General features: G+C 41.2%; 1 protein-coding gene across 17 annotated transcripts in view; it reads left to right on the plus strand.

The window, feature by feature from the left end:
* The window catches only part of MYT1L (myelin transcription factor 1 like), a 289,214-nt gene that overhangs the window by 235,168 nt on the left and 29,528 nt on the right, over window positions 1-24,518 (plus strand). For 13 of the 17 annotated variants that reach the window (XM_079969677.1, XM_079969675.1, XM_079969665.1 and 10 more), the window contains 6 exons: window positions 1,254-1,465; window positions 6,592-6,839; window positions 10,995-11,231; window positions 13,725-13,846; window positions 14,222-14,284; window positions 14,784-14,852. In XM_079969677.1, the coding sequence (XP_079825803.1) occupies window positions 1,254-1,465; window positions 6,592-6,839; window positions 10,995-11,231; window positions 13,725-13,846; window positions 14,222-14,284; window positions 14,784-14,852 (951 nt within the window). The remainder of the gene's footprint in view (window positions 1-1,253; window positions 1,466-6,591; window positions 6,840-10,994; window positions 11,232-13,724; window positions 13,847-14,221; window positions 14,285-14,783; window positions 14,853-24,518) is intronic. The other 4 variants (XM_079969680.1, XM_079969681.1, XM_079969670.1 and 1 more) reach the window with 1 other exon arrangement.

Genomic DNA, 24,518 nt, shown 5'->3' on the forward strand with positions numbered 1-24,518 from the left:
CTCACATTCACTTTGAGAGGCACAAAGCCAACCTATATTATTAGACCATCTTATTAAACAAACTAATACGTAACAGAACTCCCATCCATGATAGTGCAGTTGAGGCTTTCCTTTAACAAATTTACAGTCATGCATTGGAGCAAATCTGCCATCTGTATTTTATTTCAGCTTGGAAGGGTGTTTTTACATATATATATATATATATATATATATATATATATAATGTTTTTAAATTTTGCATTGTTATATATTTGCCATTTTATGATTGCAATGGGGAAGCACTTGAAAATGACATTGCCACAATTATCAGGGATGAGTTTGTCCCATCACCTTTGAAGAGACGTGAGTTGGTCTCTTCCGGGGGAGGGGTTGTGGGAAGCTTCTAATTTTATACACAGTATTACACACCATGATTTGTTGCAATAATGAGTTCCCAGCAATGCTAAGGTGAACAACAGTTGAAATAAGACCATAGATATTGCAAAGAAACAGCAAAATAGTCAAATCACAGAACTTTAAAAAGGTCTGTTTGATCTCACCACACAAGCCTGCTAATACGACATTTTCCTTTTCTTAATGGTAGGTGAGAAAAAAGTATGTATAAAGGAGGCATGTCAACCATTATGCCCTCTTGGGGAGCTGAAAAGACTGATGGTGCCAGCACTAACCAGTTCAAAATTTTAGTGCTGTTAAATGTAGGTCCAGTGGCAGTATAGTTCAATGAGTAGACTTCAGAAGGTTGGTGGACGCACTAGATATCAAAGCACATGTGGACTCATTGCCCGCACCTTGATCATCCTAGATTTAGAAATTATTCCAGGGGCAGGTAGGCCCTGGAATTGCTGTTGCTCCAAAACTTATATGCACATGTAATATGCTCAGGTAACTTTTGCTATCTCCTTGCAGAGCTGCTGTAATTATGCTCCTCCCCTTATTGCCTCATATAGCAAGGAAACATACCTGTGTGTGTGTTGGTGTTGGTGTTGTTGTTGGTTTAATAGGACCCATTTGCCTATTTCTTTTGCTATTAGCCACTTGTAGTGTAATTATAATTTGTTTTCTCTGGGCTTTTGTTGAAGGAAGGTGTCCTGCTAAAATACAACTTAAGCGCTTAAATAAATACATAAATAAACGCATTGCTGCCGCTTGTGTGCAGTAAACAAGCTGAAAGAAGTGTTACTATCAAGGCTTCAAATTGTGTATTATCTGTCTAACACACTGTACGTGTTTGTTTGTTTTTGTTTAATTTCTAGGCCCATGTGTTTTGTTAAGCAGCTGGAGATCCCTCAGTATGGCTACAGAAACAATGTCCCCACCACAACACCCCGCTCCAACTTGGCCAAGGAACTAGAGAAATACTCTAAGACTACGTTTGAATATAACAGTTATGACAACCATGCATATGGCAAGAGAGCCATAGCTCCCAAGGTGCAATCAAGGGATATTTCTCCCAAAGGATATGATGGTATGAGGTGCACACTCTTTAATCATCAGAAACCAATCTGCATCTAACAATGGTGTGGATTGTACAGACCACATCTGAGTATTGTATGTGTTCATGCCTATGTAATAGAGCGGAAGTCTATTTATCTCACCTGTCTGCTTGGTAGTAATAAAAATGGTATCGTTTCTGCATTTTTCCATGTCAGAAATTGCAGCCTTGAGACTCACAACTGCTTCTGCTTCTGCGGCCCAATCCATTAGGCCGAAAAAGTTAAGGCACAGGTCAATATCACTTGGTCCTTAATTACACAAGGTTGACATAAAAACGACTTTGGCCAACAGTAGGTAGGTTGCAGAAAAGCAACAAGAATAAGGATGTGTTTTTGTTTTGTTTTTTTAAAGCAGATAAGCAGACTTCTGCTATATTAAGGGAATTCTATTCATTTGATGATGGTGTTGCCTGGAACTTTTCATGAAAGCATGTCAAAAACTTTATATCATGCTGGATTCTGGATTGCTTTGTGTCCCCCACCCCCCAAATCATGTCTAATGATTGAGTTTGGTGGATTATTGTTATTAAGTTTGCAATACAAATGGGCAGTGGCCCCAGGCCATGTAGTTTAGCATCCATTTTAATGTCTAGGAGAGCCAGACTTATGGGTTATGTAATGCTTTGCTAACTCACAAAGATAATGTGCTTGCTCTCTGAGGTTTGAGAAATGGAAATGTGTTGAACTTAGCTGCAGTTCCAACATCTTTTGTTAGTCATGTTAATTATGGCCCTAATATATTACCAAATTCTTGATGGGGGGTTTTTGGGCTGAGGGAGGGTAGTGCTGGAAAACCTGTAATTATTATATATCACCTGATTATGCTGATGACTCTACTTTGGCGGGGGGCGGGGGGAGTGTAATGATTGTGGAATATAGATTAGCACTGAGATTTCACATGATGACTAGACCTTTGTGGGCAGAAGGAGGGAGGGGAGATTGTGCCATGTTTTCAATTCTGTTTTTTAATACACAACATGTCAGTGTAAAACAATCCGGTTCCTAGCAGTGAAGAAGAGGTACAGAAATGTCCAAGTGACAATCTTAACCATAGTACAAACAAATCCACTATAGACCTAACATCTTGGAACAGACATAGAGTGAGATTGGTGTGAAAAGTAGCGAAAGATGTACGAACTGGAGCATGCTCGCATCGTTTTGTTGCGAGGCAACCTTCAAGGTATAAGGTTTTGTAGAAAAGGGGGTTGTAAATTCTTTAAATAAAGCAAGAGACTTCTGTTGCCTGTTTAGGCATACTAGCAGTATCCAGAATAACAGATGACGCTTTGAGCAGTTGTGTGTTTGGACTGTACCGAAATTCTGTGTAGACAAAGTGGGAGGTGTGCAGTTTGCCTAACTTTCTAGGTGCATCATGGTGAAGACGACTTGAGTGTTTCTGGGACCTGTTTGTATGGTAATTCTGCATCCCTTCCCCACCCACAGCCAATCCTGACATTATTTAGATGATAGTTCACACTATACCTGGAGCAGCACTGTGTTGGAATACAGAGCACTCCCTATCCAGCTGCTCACAACACAAGGTGCCCAGCAAAAGGGGGAACCAGACAGGTGTCAGCATGTGTGAGTCTTGCCAAGATCCTGAGGCCTTGTCAACTGGGTGAGAATGCCAGGTGCCGATGCCGATACGCATATTTAGACTCCACAACAAAATTCTGTGGTAGTGTTGTTTTTGTCTGTAACAAACATAGATATCAGGTTCCATTTGTTGGACTGATTAGTACAGTGCTCTCTTGTTATTGGACAAGATCTTAATTTATCTTAATTTGGGGGAAGACATGAAACGCAGGTATAAGACACATACACACCCATCTTCTGAGTTCTTTTTTATTCTAAAACAAAACAAAACAAAGGATGAGTATATAGTGAAAAACAAGTCTACAAAGTCTGTTATCTGACAAACTATGGTAACGCCTCGCGAAAACCCTTTTTTCTGCCCTTTCTTGACAGCCAAACTCAGCCACCTGAGTCAGCCACCTCACTCTGCCTAATGGTAGGGTCAACCCTCAATGTAAGGATTTGTATCCAACAAAGTCATTGAACATGACAAATGACTTCTGCTCACACAGTGGAACTTTTCCTCCCCTTGCACAGATACACCCGAAACCTGCTCTCGAAGGTTAGGAAGAGCAGATTGGGCAGGAGAGGGGAGAGGGAGAGGAAGTTCTGTTGCATGAACAGTATTTGTTGTTCTCATGCAACCACACTGTTGGATGCAACCTTCAGTCCTGACACAAATTTCTTCTCTTATCTATTCACTTGTATTTAGAATTAAGCAAGAAAAGAAGATCACTGGATGAGAATAGCTATAATTCCATCAAAACACAGCCTAGTTAGGCAGAAGTACCTGGATTTAATCCAACCAATGTTGTGATAGCCTGCTGGTGCTACTAATAAGTAGTCTATATACTAGCAGCAAGCTAGTATATAATACAGAAGTAAGCTTTTCCTGGCCCAGGGAACTTACATTTGACCACTTCTGTACAACTTATAAATAGATATGATTGTGATAGTCATATCCTTATCACCCCTTCTCCTTATATTTTGTTTAAAAATATGTGCTTAGCCAGTTCCTCATCACGTCACTCTAGGATGGGTTTCAACGTAATTGAAAACTACAACAATTTAAAACAATTATGAGACAATAAAAACAGAACTCTAAAATTCAGTCATGGTTCAGTCACAAACTGAAGCAATGGCCAACTTTCCATAACTGTACTTAACAACCCATAAATGCCTGGGCAAATAAACAGGCCTCTGTCTGGTGCCAAAATGCCATAAGGCAGACATGCTTCCAGGGAAGGGACAGTCTACAACTGGGGAAGGTGTCAACACAGAGAATGCATTTGTTTTCAAGTCTCAAGCAAGCAACAAAAGTAAGGGGTTTATTGAGCTCTTGCTGGACCTTTATGGTTGATGATGGGCTGTGTTCAACTTGGCAGATCATAGGTCGTGCAACAGAAACAAATAAGGGACTGGATACAGAGAAGTTAGAGGTTTAATAACAAGGAAATGAGGAATGACTTGGGGAAAGTCAAAAGGAGTGGAAAGAAGAAACAAGTGTTTTTTGGAATAAGATTTGTGCTGACATTCTTTAAACAAATTAATTGTGCTTCCTTTTCAACCTCAGTTTTTTTCTTTGAACATTTTTACTATTGTACACAAAACATTTGTTCTGTCCCCATGAAATTGTGCCCTGTGTGCTTGTAGCAAGCAGATGTATTTGGCTATATAGATAATACACCAATGGATCTCTGTAGAGTTGGTGGCGTATTAGTTGTTGAATTGTAATTTTCCATTATATTGATGTCGGAGATGGAAAAAGAAATATAGTCTAAAGTATTTTTGTAGTGTATGAGGTGAACCTGAGTTTTCTCCTCTTCAGACATGCACCAACACTACCCCCATAGCACTCATATTGTCAACAAATTATATATTGAGCCATATTGATTATTTCAGTATTACAGGGACAAATTATGGGTGAAGCTGTTCTCTGAATGTCTAAATATCTGTGATTATTTTAGTATCTCGAAATTAAACATCAGTTTATGGTGCCAGATGATTAAAAATGAAAATTGAGCAAAGGGTTTGGCATCTTAACTGAGGAATGTTTGAGCTTTTGTTAATATTGAGCCATAGCTTGTGTCAAAGTTCATCAGAAAAAAAATGTCAGGTGACCAATGCGTGCTCAGAACATAAAGTTGTGACAGTAAGGAGGGTCCTTTTTAAAAAATAAATAAATAAATGATATTGGTATAGCATGCAAAAAGGCACACAACTTAGATGCCTAAAATCAAATGGTTTGAATCACCATGACCACTTCTAAAACAGAGAAACTGCCTGGGCCAGTGAAGCTTAGGATCTATTTATGCATAGACTTTTGTCAGACCCAGACATTGCTTTGAAACTCCCATCCTTCCCTCCATCTGCACCATGCAAAACTAGATGTTGATATGGAAGTTTTGTGAAAAGGCTCTTCGGGACAGACAAAAGACAGCACTTCTTCACACAGGGCATAGCTAAACTATTAGATTTGCTCTCACAAGAGGTAGTGATGGCCATGAACCTGGATAGCTTTAGAAGATGCATAGACCAAGTGTGAGCTTCCTGTGAGGAAAGAATGATGGAGTAGATGGTCCTTTAGCCTGATCCAGTACCTTTCCCTTCCGTTCTTGTCTCCTGAGGCGTTTAGAAATTAAATAGTCATTGCAATTGGCAGGGGGAGGGGCTGGGTTCAGATCAAAACCATAGAACTGGGCTAGGAAATTTTACCCCTTAACGCTGTGCCACTTTCCCGATTATATTCTTGCCCCAATACCATCTATTTGCCCCACAGGCAAAACTTTCACGTACCATGGTTTTTGACATTACATCTGAACCAACTTTTGTATATTAGATGCTGTCAAAAAAAATATTATGTCAAGACATAATAGCTTTTAATATTACATAAACAGTTGGCTGGGTAGGTGAGAAAGGAATTCCAATAGTTCCAGGTTCAGCTCATGAGGGGATGCCTTCTTAATGTACTGTTTAGGTAGCAACACTTTCAAAGGCAACACAGAGGAGATCAAGCATATTATCTTCTCAGTGAGCTTCTTTTCTGTCAGCCGCCCCTCCCCCCCAGAAAATAGTGTGAATTAGGAGCTTTGTGCAAGTTCTCCCGTTTTCCTGGGGCAGTGCATTCCTTTTTCTCCTGCCAACAGTTAACAGAGGGTGTGTGTGTGTGTGTGTGTGGTTTTTGTTTTTTTAAAAGCCCTCCTTATAGTGCATTGTGCACATTTTGCTTGCTATAAAACTGATCTGAGTGTCGCTGCAGAATACTCTGGAGATTATCACTCTGCTTCTTTTCAGTATCACATCCAGGTTTCTTGTGCAAAAGAAGCCACACTCAAATATCATAAAATTATCAGGAGCGGTTCCTTTACACACACACACACACACCCCTTGGGTTTCCCCCTCCCTTAATAGTCTTTGCAGTTCCTTTTGAACACCATTCTCTGCAGATTGCATTGCTTTTTTACATGTACGTACATAAGTGCCAGCCCTTTTGAGTCATCCTTGTCATATTTCCTTCCCACAGCAAAACGTTACTGTAAGAACTCCAGCCCAACTAGCAGCACAACAAGCAGTTATGCCCCTAGCAGCAGCAGCAATATGAGCTGTGGAGGAGGCAGCAGCGCCAGCAGTACCTGCAGCAAGAGCAGCTTTGACTATACCCATGACATGGAAGCAGCGCACATGGCTGCTACTGCTATACTGAACCTTTCCACTCGTTGCAGGGAGATGCCTCAGAACCTCTCCACTAAACCTCAGGATCTCTGTTCCAGGGTAAAAACAAACAAACCTGTGCCTCTATATCTCTATGTATATTTGTTTGTTGAATGGGGAAATGCATAACGCTTTATTGTCTGCACTGGCATCATACTAATCATCTATGATAAATACAGCAAGAGCTTCCAAGGATGCTTAATCTTGTTCTCCATATAAATTCTAGCAGTGACATCTTGCAGCTTTGCTATGGTAGTCCAGCAGCAACCATCTGATATGATCTAGCTCAGAATACAGTGTTTAAAAAACAGGGTGGAAACGAATAAAAAGCCTGCTGTTATTGTTAAATGTTTCCTTAACTGGTGAGGTCTGCGGAGACTACAAAGGTTATGTCAGCTGAATTCACTGAACAGTCTGTGCTATAGCTTTAATGTGCTTATTGGTGTATTATTATTTTTTACTTAAATTATAATTTGGCAATGGATTTGTTTTGCATGGCAAGTACGAGTGGTTTGGCACAGCAGAATTAGACTCCTGAGTAGGCCTACTTTTATAATGTGTGTACAAATAAACATTAGCAGGGCAGTAGGAAGATTAGTGACTTCGCCTCACAACTTCAAACTTCAACCATACTCCATCTTGTATGTTGCGCGTCTGTTTTGTGTGGTGCTTGTGTCTCCCTGGAAACTGCTACGTCCAGTGATAAATATTCACTTAATAGTGTCTTGAACATATTGAAAAATCTGACCTAAGATTATACAGATTTATGCTTAGAAATTAAGAAATGTGTCATGAAATGCATGTTTGGGTTTAAAGGTGCGCCGTGAGTCTGAAAAGGTTGAAGACTTACTGAAGGTAGATGTTCCATTTCCATGGAAAGTCTGCGACTACCCACTTTTTTAAAAAAAATAATTAAGTACATTTATCTACAGCTTAATATTTCAAAAAACTTTAAGCCATGGTCTAAATTTTTGGAAGCAATGGAAAACATTTTAAAAATACATTCCTTTGTTTTCATGCATTAGTGTTTTGATGTTGTTTAAAAACTGTTGTTTCCAACCCTGACCCTAAGGAACATTCTATGTTAGCAACTAAGGCTTGTTTTCCACATTCTTTGGTGTGGGACTTGAAAATAGCTTTCTGATTTCTCACTTCTGAGAATCTCCCCATGGTGGTACTTGAGATCTGAGGGTTCTGCGCATGTTGAATGACACATCAGTAGTGGGGACTCGGAATTACGGCTGTTAGTCCTGTTGCTAATAAGCATGCAAACTCAGGTAGCCCCAAATACCAACTGTTTCCCATTGGAAGTTTGGGAGGAGAAAAGAGATCTATACTTAGCTAGGCTTCCCAACATGAGGAGCTAACGCACCCCTACTGACTAATCGAAAGGCCTGTTTTGCTCGTGTATCTGTACACAAAGATGGGAACTAGCTAGTCAGAACCACACTTCTTACACAGAGCTAGGCATGGAGGAGAAATCTGCCAAACCTGTACTCCAAAGCAGACTCACCTGATTCGATCCGGGAGAATCAACATATCTGGATCACGCGTCCAGCTTGGAATCCACAATCCTTTATGAGGGGCGACTGAGGGCTGCTCTTCTAAAAATGATTTTTGCCCTTTAAAACTGGGTTAAAAATAATAATGTTTATCTAGCCACCCAAAGCCTGAGTGTCAGGTTCCTTGACACCCCCACACTTCAAATGCGGTAGAGTAAGTACAAATACCTGGAACAAATACTCAGGTGCTAAAAAAAAACCCAACCCCACACCATGTGGATTTTAAAAGACTTCCCCTTAAAAATTCACCTAGAAATGGGACAGGATAGACTTGATTCTACCCTCACGCAAAACTGGGATGGATTGAACTTAAGTCTGTCTGTCCGTCACTAATGCTGAGAGACCTTAGTCTGAAAATATAAAGCTATCCCAGGTGTCTTCAGTAGCCCTAGTATGCAGCTCAACACAACACAGTAGTGCTGCACAGCCTGACACCACTTTATAAGTGTTAGGTAAAGGTAAAGGTAAAGGTACCCCTGCCCGTACAGGCCAGTCTTGACAGACTCTGGGGTTGTGCGCCCATCTCACTTAAGAGGCCAGGGGCCAGCGCTGTCCGGAGACACTTCCGGGTCACGTGGCCAGCGTGACATCACTGCTCTGGCGAGCCAGAGCCGCACACGGAAACGCCGTTTACCTTCCCGCTGGTAAGCGGTCCCTATTTATCTACTTGCACCCGGAGGTGCTTTCGAACTGCTAGGTTGGCAGGCGCTGGGACCGAGCAGCGGGAGCGCACCCCGCCGCAGGGATTCGAACCGCCGACCTTTCGATCGGCAAGTCCTAGGCGCTGAGGCTTTAACCCAAGTGTTAGTGAACACTTAATAGATTAACAACCACTTGGCAAAGCCTAAAGGAACTAATTACAAAAAGGAGCAATCCTTACAATTAGGACCGTGTACTTAAATAATTTATTCAGTCTTAAAAAAAGAAAAGAAGTAAGAGTCTTAAAAAAAAAAACATTGTGATGAAATTTCATCTTTACAAAAAAAAAAAAAAAGTTCAGAGAGTTAATGAGATGTTGCTTGTTTAAAATCATTTCCCAGCAAAACTATGCTTCCTTCATGAGACCACTAGATGGCTATACAAACAAACACTCAGAGGGTGAATCAAACCAAGTTTTTGAAGCTATAAGTGAACTTTGTGTCTGGCAAACATATTCTGCTTTTTGCAGAGAAATTTTCTTTAACAAAAGATAAAGATAAATGGATAATACAGCTTATCCCAAAAGTAGCTATTAGAAATAATTAATGTCAATTTAGAGAAAAGGAGAAAGCTTTTGTTTTCATCTTACTTGAATTCATTGTATTATTATACAGAAGAGAGGAAAACCTATTTTTCCCTGGCATGTAATATTAATCCAGTTTAGGTAGAAGAAATTTAAGTAACATCACTGAAAGATGTTGCATTTTCTTTTTTAAAGTTAAAAGAGGATTCCCCCTTCCCCAATGTTTTCCCTTTTTATTAAAATCGAAATGGTACTCCTGGGAAGGTAAATGCCACACCAAATCACCATCAAGGAAATAATCAAGTTTGGTCTATTAAGAACAGTATCCAAGCAGGATTGTGATGTATGATTTTTCTAGGTAATAAGCATGGGGAAAATATTTTCTCTTGGAGTGTCTTCTGGAAGCTTTTATTACTGTAAGGAAAGCAGGTTGCAGTGGCGTAGCGTGGGTTATCAGCACCCGGGGCAAGGCAAGTAATTTGCGCCCCCTAACCCATGGATTTGCGCCCCCTAACCCGTGGATTTGCACCCCCTAACCCTAACCCCCAGATGTTGCGCCCGGTGCGGCCGGCCCCCCCTGCACCCCCCACGCTACGCCACTGGCAGGTTGCTAGAACATGAGGAAGCAGAGCCACGCTTGAAATAAGATTTCTTGGGAGAAGGGTCTTTCTCTCAAAATATGAATTGCTGTGTGCATTTTGGCTTTAGGAAAACAGGTTCGAAGGTGTGTGTGTGTGATATTTTTGCTTCACTTGCAAAAGGAAATAAAAGAGGGAGAAGGAAAGGTAGAAAGGCGGAAAGAAAATGCCTCACTTTCCCAGCACACATCCTCAATAGCTGCAGGGAATGTCAGTACCAGTTTCATTTCCCCAAGCTGAGATGATTATAAAGGAGGACTTTGTAGAATGTAAAGGCAGTTTATCACTGAATGTCTGTGATGGGGTGTCTGTGTGGTTTGAATACATTTCCACTTTATATGGAGGTGGCAAGCACAGTACAAAGAGGCTTATGGGGGCCAGTCCCATGAAACTGCCTGTTGGTGTTACTGGTTGAGAATGGTATGTTTTTTGTGTTTTTTGTTTAGCACTTAAAACTTCTCTTTTCTGATTCCACAGTTGCTAGCATTTGAAAGGTTTGCTGATATTTAACGTTTAAGCTTCTGTTGTTGATTGCTCACCTAATTAAGGCGCTCCAGGCCATATCAGATTCATATTGTTGTTAACTCAAAGAACTAGACATGTCAAGGAGTTAAAATCAAGACAGCAGAATTTGCAACAAGAAAATGTTTTGCAGAGATTATACAGCAGTATTGCCAGGAAGCAGAATTGTAAATGGAGCACTCCTTTTGGTTATAACTCTGTATGTGCTGGGAAATAATTGATGACAACAAACTGAACTCTATACCCTTGGCATGTGTGTGTTTTTAAACAGAACCCTGATATGGAAGTTGATGAAAACGGAACGTTAGACTTGAGCTTGAACAAGCAGCGGCAACGAGATGGCTGTTGCACCATTTTGACGCCCCTAGAACCAATGTCGCCGCAACAACAGGCTGTGATGAATAACAGGTGTTACCAGCTGAGTGAGAGCGACTGCTGGGATTTGCCGGTGGACTACACAAAAATGAAGCCTAGTAGGATAGATGAAGATGATTCAAAAGAAATCAGTGTATGTCTCTTTCATGCTTTCTTCCATTGAATTTCTAAGAACTGGTGGTGGTGGTGGTAGTAGTGGGGAAATGATTTACCCACAAGCGGCTATGGTTGACATTTGATCAAATCTTTTAACTAGAAATTGTTGTACTAACCATGTGCTCATTTTCCATATCCTTCTTATTTCCATTGCAGAAATTCAAGGTATACTTTGGTTATCTAAGTTCAATTTAGAATGAACACAGGGGACTGCAGTTTTGTGCAACTAACTTGCCTAGCTTATCAACTTTGGTTGTCATATTCAGGGATATTAAAGAATGCTTTGCTAACAGAGCAGAAGGCATGTCACATAGATAGCCTATTTTTTTGTCCTTATACTGGAAAAAGCTGTTAGCCATTCACCATAATGGAAAAAAAGTAAACTGCTTGGGATTATTTCTGTGTTCTTGTTGCTGTGATGACATTGCAGACATTGAAAGTGGTAGTAAAGAAAGAAGACAAAGAATCTCGTTAGTGACTATATTTTCATTACAAATTTCCAAATGACAAAAAAGGTAGAATGTGCTGTGTTTTCCATTGTTGCTTGGAAAGGAGACTTTTGGTAATCATCGGTGCTGCTTTACTTATGATGATGCTGTTTATCTTTGTTAGGTTCTAACTTTTCCTTAGCACAATTTATAGTCAAGCTTCTGTAATACAGACATGATCTTACAGTCCCAGTCTTTAGTGTCAAGGAATTTGGTGATGGTACATTTTGATTGCCTGATCTTATATGCACTTTTCCTCTGCTGTCATATCAATCTTCGTTCAGTAAATGATGGCACAGCTTCTTCTTTTGCGGGGGGGGGGGGGACACCTTAAAAATGAGACATGATGGAATATGCTTTGTATACATTATCACTAAAATAGGAGAAAATACATAGAAGATAGTATATGCAAAGCAAGCAGAAGCAGAACTTTCATATTTTTTATTAGACTGCCATCTACAGGAATTTTTGTGTCCAAGCCTCTCAGCTCATTAATCTGAACATTTCCAAATTCAATATGTGGAGAGCTGTGAATTCTAACCTACAAACTATACTTAGTAAGAACAGTAATTGTAATTTAGAATTGAGGCATCATTTGTGCATATGACTATGAAATATCAAATACTATGTTTGGATATTTAATTATTTGACTCTGTTATTATGTTTGTGTTTTTCTGGATAATATGGGAGAGTAAAGTCTTCACATATGTTCATTCTACAAAAAAACCAAACCCAGTGGATTTTTGTACATAACTATTCATAAAATGAGGGTGGTTGATACTCATACCCAAAAGAGCAACTTCACAGAACAAGCATATTGCAATTTCCACCCCAGCATAGTAGTTCTTATACCTACATTCAGAGTTCCTAATTCTTGGCCATTTTTCCATGCTACTCCATATTAGCAAACATCTATATAAAATGTGATTTTGACATTTTGGAGTTTCCCACACAAGGCATTTGAATAAACGAAGGTGAATTCTAAATCGGCAATAAATTCCCTTTCATGCATTCTAAATTACACCACCAAATTTGAAAGTAAAAAGTGGCAATTTTTGGTTGCAGGTGAAAATGACTTCCATATGGCAACCGTTCCGTGTAGCTACTTTATGTAAGAATCTCATCACATGGATTGGGACTGCAGCATGTAAATGAAATACATGCACACCTCTCCTTTGTGTGCAGCTGAGGATGAAGAGACTTCTATGCAATAGGACCAATCCATGCGGTGACCTCCTTGCACAAGTGATAGCAGCAATGTGAAGCTCCCAACAGATGGAATGAACTTTGAGCAGCAACCACAGTGCTGTGGTAGCCTATGAAGCAGCCCCAAATACCTCATAATGGTCGCCACGACCTAATAGTCCCACACCCCTCTTTCAGTCCCTAAAATCGATCCCAAAGGATTCACCGCATAATAGTCACAGGGGCACTCAGCACACATTCTCTGTACCAGCCAAAGGCTTGAGGGGAGTGGGTGGGCGAGAGAAACTGCAATGAGTGATGCACCAAAAACAGTTAGTAGCAAATAATAAGCAACAGAAATATAAGTACGTTCATTAATAAAGAATTGTTTCCTCACGTAATGGTTGCGCCTCAGGTTTTTCCTTGCATAATGGTTGTGCCTCGGGTTTTCCTACGCATAATAGTCACACAGCCCTTTTTTTAAAAAGGAAAAATCAGCATTAAAACATGCAACCATTATGCAGTGAAATACGGTATGCACTTAGAATCGCATGCTCATGCAGATTGTTCCTCTCACTTCATCACAGAGGATGTAGTCTGCAATCCTTCCAAAGTAGTGATTTGCTGAAGGCGCAAGGGCATCCAATTCATATGTGGAAGTATTTACTCCACTGAAGTGAATGGGATGACTCTTGAAGGTGAAGAGGCCTTGTGCCCAGGAGATACCATTTCATTGGCATACCTCTATCCATTATGGCCTGCTATTTAATCTGATTAATCTTTATCCTTGCCTGCAGCCAGAAGACTTAGATCCTTTCCAAGAGGCGCTAGAAGAACGAAGGTACCCTGGCGAAGTCACGATCCCAAGCCCTAAACCCAAGTATCCTCAGTGCAAAGAGAATAAAAAGGATTTAATAACGTAAGCATAATGTGAGGTGAAATTATTTTTTACTCCTTTTATAACCTCTCTCTCTCTTTCGTTGTCTGACTTGAATAAACAAATACATATATGCCTTGCAGTATGAGCATGCAGCATTTGCAGCATATAAATGTTTCAGACTGTCAGTTAAGTTTAAGTGATGAAGCTAACATGGTATCTGCTTGTCCCTAATGATGCTATATCGTACTGAGACGCCATTTTCATTGAATTCTGTTCATTTTGCAGCTTTTTCGGTAGGATGCTTAAACCCCCCTTGCAGACATTGCAGCTAAACTGGAAACAATGAAACTTTTTAAAAGTATTTTTTAAACATACTTACTATTTTGGCTGTTTTTTGTTTTTGTTTGGTGGCAGATGTCCAACACCAGGGTGTGATGGGAGTGGTCATGTGACTGGTAATTACGCCTCACATAGAAGGTGTGACTTCATTTTTTTCATGGTGGATTCTGTCTTTTCAATTTATTGTTTTCAGCTTACCTCAACAATGCTGTCAAAGTAAAAATGTTGAACTATGTGTTAACCCTTTGAGTAATAAATGTTGATCTTAAGAGCATGCTAATTTGTGTGTTGTATAAACGTCTTTTTTCTTTTAAAACTACTACTAAAACATTTTTAAATTTCCTAAAACTTTTTCAGATAGTTAACCCATGGATCACTAATGCTTTTTTTGTTGTTATACCTACAAACTTATTAGGGGGAAAATCTGATAACACCAGCAATAAAGCTTTATACCTAAATATATTCAGAGGGTTAACTTGTGTTACAAAATTCAGTATTGCAGCACTTGCCCGCCCATCGCTTCCCTGCATTACAATATTTTTTTTTTTATTAATTTAATTTTTCTTAACGTTGTGTTTGTTTGGAAGGTCATAGTTTAAAAGGTTGACTTACATGGCTATCCTGACCTGTTTTACAGTCTGTCTGGCTGCCCGTTGGCTGACAAAAGTATTCGAAGTATGCTGGCCACAAGCTCACAGGAACTCAAGTAAGATATAATTAATGCCTCTCTTTTTCTTTTCAAATTGTTTTCTTAGCAGTTGCAAACAGAAGTTTCGGAATATAAGAGGACACTGAACAAAGCTACTGATACATTGCTGAGCTTCTTACGGCATGTGGATATCGAACACTAACACAGACTATGATCCATAGGCTGTGGATGTTGTCCTATCACAGGTTGCTGATTGCTGTGATGTCACGGCAGGCACAGGCTAGGCAGAGATTCATAGCCCTTATGGATGCCATGCTATTCATCCATCATGTAGGAGAGCGTCTGGGATGCTGTGTTTTAAAGAGGAAGACCTTAGAATTACAATAACATTAAAACAATGTTTTTGAAATTGAACTATTGGCCTTCTGGTGCAGAACATTTGAATAAATATTGAGCTTGTAGTAAACAGTTGTTGAGCAGATGAAAATGGGGACTCTTTCAATACATGAGATTTTCAGGTCGGTTTTATTTCCCTGTAGGACAAATAAATTTACTTGGTGGAAGTAGGAAATGCAAACCTTCATGTTCATTTATGTTTTAAGTTCCTTAGTGTCCTGTTTTCAGTGAAAGATTTGAAATTAGGATAGCATAGTGCTAGATTATAATAACACTTCATATCTCAGCTGCGGGCATCTGGAGCCAGATTCCAAAAAGCTGAGTGGGGTTGGAGACAGATCCTTCAGTGGAGTTCATAATCTAATAAGTCTGACATTTGGAAGGAATTAGAGTACACCAGAGGACACAGATCAGAAGGAGACACATGGCAACAGGATCAAGAAGGGTCAAGGCTGACCCCCAGGTTCTTTATTGCTTGGATGTAGTTTAAGCATTTTGTTGGCATCCCTCTGTCTCGAGAGACAATGGAATGTGCCTCTGGGGGTGAAGTCAAAACAATGAAGAATCACAGCGCCTGCTGTGGCTGCAGTAACTGGTAACTCATAATTGCTGCCTCCCACATTGTTTTTGCTGCGTTAGCAGCACCAAAGTACTTCTCAAGGGGGCAAGCCTGAGCAGTGTGTATGGAGGTCCCGGGTGGCCCAGACGACAAGACCCCCTCTCATCACTGTATTGGATACCGCTGGCCTATAAAAACAAGATAAATGAACGATGTCAAAGAAATTTCCTAGTACAGAAGCAGCCAGAGAGAGCTTTCCAAGAAGGATTTTTATGTGAGTACTGAAGACCTAAAGAGCATCTGGCTTTGGAAGATGTCATGGATAAAATCAGAGTTGTATTCAACTCTTCATAATAGTATTTATAAATGAGAACACACTTGAATTGTTCAGGTGTCCCTCTGAAGTTTAATCAGATCTTTTTGGCAACAGAAAGAATTCCAAGCACCATCACAACTGCTATCAAACAGATGGTCCCACTTGAGAGACATTTTTCTTAAAACAAAGAGCAAATCAAGGATACATCAGTATCATCTGTTTTTGTTTTCCCTGTGACTTTATTCACGTCATAAACAACAGTGTTTAGCCCATGAGTCCTCTGAACAGTCAGTATGTACTGTGTAATAAAATAGCTTTTAAACCATTTCACACAAATGGTTTTTATCAAAACTCTGGGAAAGTATATTAATTCCACGGAGAAGTACCTAAAGGACATTAGAGCTAAGGATGCCGTCACTTTTGCAAAACAAAGATCCAATATGCAGTTGATTTTTTAATGTGCTCATAAAGGACTGGCAACATTGGAGGGAGTCCAGGCTTTTAAGCACTTGCAAATGAGATGTTTAAGATGTCCATCAGATAGACTCAGTCCTCTAACCTCATCAGTGAGAGAGGTGGCTTTCTTGTCTCAGCCCAGTTACCACATATTTATGAGTGTTGTAGCAGAACTGGTGCTTCCCTGGTGAGAGTGTGGAGCTCTTTGAACCTATATTTTGGCATCTTCAACTTGTGGTTCGAGGACCTGATCCCCGCGTAGTGGAATGAAAACACAAGGACACATGATATAAGGTTAATGGGCAAGAAAAGCCCACAACTTTATTGATTACAGCAAGTGAAAAGGTATTGTCAGCTGACTCCACCACCTCAGAGAGGAGTGAGTCTAAAACGGGGGTTTATTCACCAGTAGGTGGAGCCTGTTGATGCTAATCCAACTATAAGCTCTCCCCTGATGTCACCGAGGCTCGTGCCATGGCCTCCCGCCACGCAGGCATCGGACAGAATACACGACCGCCGGATTCCTTTAACGGAATACCCAAAAATTGAAGGCACAGGTGATGGCCACACCTAGCACTTCGACACACCACAACACATTATTCCAATGCCTAACCTACCCACCAATACCACGAAAGTTGTGACGATTGCTACGAGGTAGGCGAAAAAACCAAAAAGCCTAATGCCAAATGGAAAAATTCCTACCAGGCCCCCCGGACAACCAGGACGACCAACCTAAGGTCCATAGCAAAGCCAAAAGAAAAACTGAGACCCTGAGCTCTAAGGGAGTGGAGGGTGGGTGACTCGCGACGGGACGACGAAGAGTGAGGCTGGGAAGCTGGCGCCGCAGCGATTTAGGCTGCTGTACACGCCCCCTCGAAGGCACCTGGTGGGGTGCCTGTCCGTGGGCGTGGGCGCCAGCCAGGTGAGTGGGAGGCAGGGGGCAAACGCCCCCTGCTTGAGGCAGAGACCGGGTCCCGCCCACAACCACTCTCCTCTCTTGCAGGAGGAGAGTCTTTGTCACTTTTAGATTCCTGCTCCAGTGGGGAATGCTGTCACTTTCAGAAAGGAGCATAATGAAAAAGATAAGAAAATCTTATTCTTCCATTTGTAGCAAAAACAAGAGAAGCTCTGGTATTCCAAGATGCACTTTTTGGCCTGTCTGGTTTATTACCTGAAGGTAACCACCTACTCTCTTGCCAACCTAGCAGTTCGAAAGCATGTCAAAGTGCAAGTAGATAAATAGGTACCGCTCTGGCGGGAAATTAAATGGCGTTTCCGTGTGCTGCTCTGGTTCGCCAGAAGTGGCTTAGTCATGCTGGCCACATGACCCGGAAGCTGTACGCCGGCTCCCTCGGCCAATAAAGCGAGATGAGCGCCGCAGCCCCAGAGTCAGTCACGGCTGGACCTAATAGTCAGGGGTCCCTTTACCTTTACCTTTAACCATCTACTTCATTCTGAAGATTTGTTAGGAAGAGACAATCTCAAACTCCTTCTTTGATTCCTCTGTCATTACCAGATGGATATTGCCTCCTGGATGTCTACAGTTCTCCTTGCAGTAAGCTTCCATACTGAAATTATAAAGATCTCATTGCCACATCTGATCAGCAATCAGATCTGTATTGAAAATGATGAGACTGATCAACTGACAGACAGTTCTGCCAGCTTCTCTGCAGTTTTCAGCAAAATATCAGCACCATAACTTAGAGCACCTCTGGAATGTCAGGATTCAGTCACATACCAGTATGTTAAATTTGTGCATTTAAAATGGATTGATATGCTCTGTCACCCTGACACACCAAATCCACTTTTTTAAAAAAAAGCCTTTTTGCAGCTTGAGAAGTGACAAGGTAATGCATTGAGAAGTGTGGGATGAACAAATAAAGGTAAAGGATCCCTGGATGGTTAAATCCAGGCAAAGGCAAGTATGGAGTGCAGTGCTCATCTTGCTTCAGGCTGAGGGAGCTGGTGTTTGTCCACAGACAGCTTTCCTGGTCATGTGGCCAGCATGACTAAACCACTTCTTGCACAATGGAACACCATGATGGAAGCCAGAGCGCACGGAAATGCCGTTTACCTTCCTGCCACAGCAGTACCTATTTATCTACTTGCATTGGTGTGCTTTCGAACCGCCGACCTTCTGATCAAACCACCAACCTTCTGATCAGCAAGCCTGAGAGGTTCAGTGGTTTATACAGGAAGACACATGAACACTCTGTAAGCAAATGAGATGAATGCAGGACAATGCTCATTTTCATATAATCACCCTGTAAACAAATCAGCGTGAATGCGCAACAAAGACAAGACGCAGTTTAACCACCATGTAAGCATTGTGCAAGCTATTTGGGAAGAATGCTCAATTAATAGGTCATCTTGAGGGGCCCTAATTAAAACTACCAGGGAGGAACAAATCTTCCCATTCCTCTCATTTCTAGCCCAGCTGGAGCAAGCCCTGGTTCGCCCCAACTGCCTCCCTCCTCCTCTCTTCTGGAATCCATCCTACAGAGCAAGTAGTCATAGAAAAGCCCCCAGGGAGGGTGACAAGAAGGAAGGGAAAGCCCTGAAGTCAGCATTAAGCACCAGGGGATCATGCAAAAGGTCCCGTTCTTCATTCTGCAGCAACAACAAGAGAAACTCTGGGTATTCCAAGGTGTATTTCCTGGCCAATCAGATTATTGCCAGAGTATTATCACTTTCTGCACTATTCTGAAGATGTTGATGTGGAAGAATTATCAGGGCCACATGCATAAAAGGAAGTAACAACAACAACAAAACACCCTTGCAGGCATGATGACCAGTGCATGGACTTCAGTAAAAAAGCTCCACAACTGGAAATATTCCAAAGTCTGGCATTGGATGTCCTTGCATTCCAAAACAGGAGCATCTGTGCCACTTTGCCAGTGGAACTGGGAGACAGCTGCAGGAGCAAAGATATCAGAAGACAAAAACTAGAAACTTTGTGGCAGGCTTGTTCCTTGGGAACTTGGGTGCCCATGAGACAAGTGAAAGGCATCAAGCTTAGAGAAGTGAAGCAGTAGGCAGTAGCATTCCCCCCCCCCCCTTGCCACTTTCCCACTGCATCCTTCTCTTCCAGCTTCCTGCCACACATACAAACATACATACATACATACATACATACAGGAACCCCTGCTAAGGAAAGTCTCCGTGCTTCCCTTTCCTTCCCTAATGTTCTGTCAGGAAGACAGAAGCACCAAATGCAGCCCTGAAAACTAGAATAAGTACTCGTCTTTTTCATTTCACCAAGTAAGGGCCCTTCCCTTCCACAGGTTGAGTGGATGAAATGCATCTATGCCAATAAAAGTTCAGCTCAAGCTTGTTAATAGTTCACAGAAGGCTAATCCACAGTTCCTCTTGTCCCACAGCTTTCCACCAGGAGGAAACCGCTCTTTAGCTCTCAGTCTGTGCAAACAGTCATTTGTGTTTTCTCCGGATTGCAGTCAAACAAATAGACAATAAAACTCATATACAGTAGATACATTAAAACCAATAGAAATACATCAGAAACATCCCACCCTATTTCTAAAATGCCACAGAAGGCCGAAGGCCTGGTTACAGAGGAAGATAGATAAAGATATATAAAGACACCAGGGCTTCCTGGGGGGAACATTCCAAAAGGGGAAGTCACTGCAGAAAAGGCCTATTCTCATGTTGCCACCCTCTGGGCCTCTCATGGAGAGGACACATGAAGAAGGACCTCAGATGATGAGTGCAGGGTCTGGGTCAGTTCATATCGGGAGAGGCAGTCCTGGAGGTATTGCAGTCCTGACCTGTTTAAGGCGTTATAGGTCAAAGCCAGCACTTTGACTGGGCTTGGAAACTATTGGCAGCTAGTGTAGTCGGGCCAGGATTGGTGTCATTTGCTCAAACCATCTTTCCACGGTGAGCAACCTGGCAGCTGAATTCTGCCCCAGCTGAAGTTTCTGAACTTCAGAGGAAGCCCTGCATATTATGCATTGCAGTAATCTAACCTGGAGGTTACCAGAGCATAGACAACAGTAGTTAGACTATCCCTGCCCAGGTAAGGATACAACTAGGCCACCAACTGAAGCTGATGGAAGGCATTCCACGTCCCCGAGGCCAGCTTAGCCTCAAATGACAGCAGTAGATCCAGAAGTACCCCAAGCTGCATACCCGTTCCTTCAGAGGGCATGTAATTCCATCAAGAGCAGGCCTCCTCCTATCCATTCAGTCTAGGGAACTGTCCACTAACAGCACCTCAGTCTTCTCTGGACTGAGCTTCAGTTTATGCAGTCCATCACATCCGCTTCCCAACCTACAGATGTAAAGGAGAAGTAGAACTATGTGTCATTGCTGACAACATACTCTAAAATTCCAGATGACCCCACTCAGTGGTTTCAGGTAGATGCTGAATAGCATGGGAGGAGGGAAATGAACCTTGAGGAACCCTGCATTGAAGGCCCCACGGGGCCAAATGATATTCCCCAAACATCAGCCTCTGAAAACAACCATCTAAGTAGGTTCGGAATTACCATCTGCTGATGGTGTGAGGGATTTACTGGTATCTATTTAGTTTCTGTCAGATTATGACTAGTCCCTAACATCCTGCCATGCTTCCTATATTAAACATTAAAAAGGCCTTGGCTAATAATAATAATAATAATAATAATAATAATAATAATAATAATTTATTTATACCCCTCCCGTCCGGCTGGGTTTCCCTACCACTCTGGGTGGCTCCCAACAGATTAAAAACAGAATAAAACATTAAACATTAAAACTTCCCTAAACAGGGCTACCTTCAGATGTCATCTATAAGTCAGATAGTTGTTTTATTTCCTTGACATCTGATGGGAGGGTGTTCCACAGGGCAGGCGCCACTACCGAGAAGGCCCTCTGCCTGGTTCCCTGTAACCTCTCTTCTCGCAGGGAGGGAACCGTCAGAAGGCCCTCAGAGCTGGACCTCAGTGTCCGGGCTGAACGATGGGATTGGAGCCACTCATTCAGGTATACTGGGCCGAGGGTGTTTAGGGCTTTAAAGGTCACTTTAAAGGTCACTTTAACACTTTATAACTTTAAAAATGGTTTTGCAGTTGAATTGCATTATAGGCTATATAGGCTTGCAGCTTCTGAATAAAAACTTATCTATAGAATTGCAGATTACAGAGCCCATGATGCAGTGCAACTGTAACATAACTGCATATACATAACAACATCTGGTACTCAGAAGCAACCATTCCTATATATATATAGTGTGTGAGAGAGAGACAGAGACAGAAAGAATATTGATGCATATAATATATATGAACTCCATAGCCAAGCTGCTTCGTGGATTTTATAGTTCATATGCTACAAAACATTTGATAATGTTTAATATAGGCTGCATGGTAGCACATAATGAGGCAGAATAAATCCAACAGGCCAGGCAGATTTTTCACAGAAATGTATTGCTGGGTGAATGGATTTTATTAGAGTTAGAGGTTTGAGAGGGCAAAATATGATAGGCTATTACGTAAAGAACAGTTTGATTGAATAAGAATAAAATATGGCTCACCTTTCATTTGGTGGAGAACTACTCTCCTTGCTAAGTGTAGTTTTTATTTTTCAACTTGTGCAGATGTGGCAGAACACACCTTTAAAGTCCATTGAAGTCTTTGTTGCATGCTTCACACGCATGTAGCCAAGCTAGAGTAGACCTAGCCTAATGCCCTGCTTCCTTTCCCAGTTGCACAGGTTAGATAAAAGGCAGGGCACTTGATTAATTTCTAATCAAAGGGTATTATACATTTATCCACCTGTGATTTAGCTAGTATGTACTATTGGTTTAACTTGATAACTAGCTAAATACTATTATTGCCTTTTTTCCTGCAATGAGACTGTTCAGTTAATCAAATCCAAAGTGCCAGAAAGTACTTTGATACCTATCATTTTATTCTTCAGCAGCAAAAGAAATCTACATATATTGATTTAGCTGTCATCAGCCCTTCCTGCAGTTGGTGCTGGGAGTTATATAAGAAAAAGAGACTAATGGGAAATGCCTTGTTCATATCTGTCAGGTTGCTTTGTGGATCTCAATTGGCAGCTGCAGTCCTGCCACCAGGGCACCCATGTAGGGCTACAGAAATCTGGTGGCCCACAGATTTAGTGCTGTGTGGAGGTTATTTCAAATGCGTGTAAAAGTCAGCAGCCAAGAAGGGGGATGAAGAAAGACTAAAACTATGTGGTTGATCGTTACAGAAAGGAATTACTTTGTGCACAAGTCCTACTGAGCTGAGTTTCACAAAATCACTAAGTTATGGAAATGCATTCTGGTGGCAGATTCCAGAAGCCATTAATTCTGATTTGGGAGAAGACTCTTGGGAAGAGGATAAATGATCCAAAAGTTTCTCAAAAAAAAAAAAAAAAAAAAAACCCCTCTCATGCTGGATCTTGCTTGTGCATTGATCCAGACTGGTGATGTCACCAGCCTGCAAGAATTTGCCAGGCTGAATTTTGGAATTTCTCAGTATATCAGGTGAGAGAGAAGTTTTTAAACACTGTTTTTCGGTTTTTCAAATACATGGAGTCTGATGGCCCTGAATTAATAATGAATATTAGTCCAGTGAAAGAGGTGGTTAATACTTCATTTATCCCCACTCCCTGGCATATGATGCCTTCTGTTAGTGGCTCCACCTTGATGGCTCTGCCATTGTCAGCCTGCTAAATAGTCCAGCGGAACGCCTTCTGTTCTAGAACCCAATTGCAGACAATTTTATGGGTGTGTTGTTCAACAAGCAAAAAAATTATTCTATGAATAATGGGAGTGTGGATTATATCAACATTTGGGCCAAGGCACAGAACTAGTGCAGTAACACTGTACCACTGCAGTTTGCAGGTTAAAGTACGCAGTATGTTCCCCCCCCCACCCCCATGGCAACTCGACAATTCAGCATTTGTTTCCACTCTACAAAATATAACTGTACTGTAATTAGTTTAGTCCCTGTTTTATGCCATATCTATGGGTATGAATGCATGGACAGATAGAGTGTGATTGAACCCACTGGCCTTTCCCTACTGACCTTCCTGTATTCATCTGTAACTCTGAACAGAGCCTGCATAAGCTTCAGGTTGAACATGAAGGTTCTGTCGTGTGGCCAGAATAAGCAAATGCCCCCTCTACCAATCTGTGTGTATACCAATGTTACGAACACTGTTGATCCCAATCCAAGTCCTGCAATGAGCTTTACCAACCCACCCAACCCCATAAATAGGGTTTTTATTACTGTGATATTAAGATGTTCCAAAAATTGCGAGCAATTAAAATTATTAGTAGGGTTGGAATGATTAATAGAGAAGATGCAGGAGGAAAAATATTAACATAAGGACCCACAAAGGGGAGAAGGGAAGCCTTTGGGGGATTTATGGAATACTCTATTTTTGTTTTGGTTGTTTGGCAATTGTTTGAAAATTTCAATGCCTGAAAATTAAATAATTTTTTAAAACATTGCAAGGGGTTTTGTAACAACTTTTGCAATTCAGAAGTATAACTGATCTATTATTTAGGCCATGGGATTATAAGCAGAAATATCTAAAAGCAATCACCACCTGCCCGGATCCCAGTATAGCATCCCAGTACTATGGCTGGTTCACACATGACAGTGGTGCCCACACAGTACCCTAGTAGACTAGGCTTCTGGCCCAGCTGCATTATGTTGGGGTACCATTTGCCCTTGTCTCTGCATAGGCGGTATACAGGGACGATTAGAGTTGCATACTCCTATGTAACTTCATTGCACAAAGAAACTATAGACCAGATACCAACATATAGGAGATACTGAACTCATATAATTATATCAAAATTAACTATTGTCCCATGCACCATACTGAAGTGGCTGTCGTTTCCAAGAACTTCATAATTAAGATTTCGTTTGAAGTGGCTGTTGTTTCTAAGAACTTCATAATTAAGATTTCATCTCGAAAGGTGATCACATTGAAAGCCGGCAAGAGCTACAAGAGCAGTTCTACACATGTTTACACAAAA

Source organism: Podarcis cretensis, assembly GCF_951804945.1.
Source record: "Podarcis cretensis genome assembly, chromosome: 3".
In the NCBI taxonomy this organism is placed as follows: Eukaryota; Metazoa; Chordata; class Lepidosauria; order Squamata; family Lacertidae; genus Podarcis; species Podarcis cretensis.